General features: G+C 44.3%; 1 protein-coding gene across 1 annotated transcript in view; it reads right to left on the bottom strand.

The window, feature by feature from the left end:
• Positions 1 to 193: 193 nt before the first annotated feature.
• The window catches only part of LOC147818040 (voltage-gated delayed rectifier potassium channel KCNH1-like), a 6,199-nt gene continuing 4,786 nt past the window's right edge, over positions 194 to 1,606 (bottom strand). The window contains exons 2-3 of the mRNA XM_087178928.1: positions 917 to 1,040; positions 194 to 347 (exon numbers count right to left, since the gene is read on the bottom strand). Coding sequence (XP_087035054.1) covers positions 194 to 347; positions 917 to 1,040 — 278 coding nt within the window. The remainder of the gene's footprint in view (positions 348 to 916; positions 1,041 to 1,606) is intronic.

Below are 1,606 nucleotides of genomic sequence, written 5' to 3'. Positions count from 1 at the left end.
ATAACAAGAAGCTGCACTGAATGACAGAAACTGCTGATGCATTAAGCCGAACAGTCGGACAGATCTCTCCACCGACCGTCTCTGAGCTCGAACAGCTGACAGGCCGCCGACTGGCAGCGCGGCGTGTCCCAGTTTAGGACCTAAACTGGGTCTCAAGGTCTTGAGATCCTTGATCTTCTGGGATTTTGGGGATTCAGGTCAGATGAAACACCTCTCTGAGTACATGACAGGAGCACTCACGGTTTTTCTTGTACATCAGAATCTCAAAGGAGTTCATCTCGTAGCTCTCGAAGGTCTGTCGGACCTTCTCGCTCATCTCCTTGTCCGTCAGCTCTCCATACATGAAGCTGCCAGAGAGAAAACACGATCAGCAGCTCTCACTGAGCCCACATCCGCACGGCTACGTTTTCAATTTCAAACAAACATGAGCGAGCAGGTGTAAACAGGAAGTAGACCGTCTCCTCTGCAGTTGATTAGTTGTAAAATATAATAACACAAACTAGGAGCAACAAAGAATGCTGCAGAGTTAAACTGCAGAATGAAAGTGAACAACAAGGTCAGTGACACTGTCATTCATTATCATGTTGTTTTCACCACTGGTAGTCCAGGCTGATGAGAGCCAATCAGGAGAGGCCGTGGGTGTGACATCATCGTTTACAAAGGTCTCAGTTTCTGTCCATCCAGACTACAATGCAACCGCCGAGTTTTCAAAATAAAATACAACCGCAGAGTTTTCAAAATAAAACACAACCTCAGAGTTTTCAAAAGTTTTCGGTGCTTGAAAACACCGGAGTCGTGTTGACGTGTTGAAAACGTAGTAATGTGTAAATAGCCTGTGCTAACAGCAGTGTGTGTGTGTGTGTTTGTGTGTGCGTGTGTGCATGTGTGTGTGTGTGTGTGTGTGTGGTTGTTGTACCTGCAGGTGCTGCTCTTCTGCATGACCTCGGCTCGGTGGTAGCCGGACAGTTTGCAGAAGCCATCGTTGCTGTAGACGATGGGCCAGTCCACGATCTGCGCGTTGCCCAGAACAAAGTTGGTGTCTGATCACAGAAACCAGGAAGTTAGAGTCAGACACATTTTATAACCATGTTTTATAAACAAGTTATTTTTATTAATTAGTCTAACAATTATTTTCTCAATTAATTTATAAAATATAAAACGTCAAACCTAAACCCAACACAGAGCAGTTTTTTATCATAGAAGAAGAAAATATTCATATTTTAAAGTTTTTGATTAAAAAATAATGAACTGATTGATCAGTTGTTGCAGCTATAAAACTGACTTTAATGAACTCTTCAGGCAACATAAAGCCAAACGCAGTGCTGCATCAGTTGCATCAGTTACAGGTGACTGTATCATGTGTGAACCAGGACGTATGACGACATGACGGTGGGGGGGGGATTTAAATATTTTGGCCACGTCCTGTTTGTTATTAATATTCAGTCTGAACACGAACAAACAGCTCACGGCCGATCACAGCAGCGACTCACGGACACACACACACCAGGTTACAGCAGCACAGGAGGGTTTATCTGAATCTGTGTGTGTGTGTGTGTGTGTGTGTGTGTGCGTGTGTGTGTGTGTGTGTGTGTGTGTGTGTGTGTGT

The sequence above is a fragment of the Seriola lalandi genome, unplaced genomic scaffold, assembly GCF_002814215.2.
Source record: "Seriola lalandi dorsalis isolate HSWRI2012SDOR001 ecotype SW California unplaced genomic scaffold, Sedor1 jcf7180002054752, whole genome shotgun sequence".
Classification (NCBI taxonomy): domain Eukaryota; kingdom Metazoa; phylum Chordata; class Actinopteri; order Carangiformes; family Carangidae; genus Seriola; species Seriola lalandi.
Note: the sequence above shows the minus strand (reverse complement) of the source record. Positions and strands in the feature narration are given on the sequence as shown.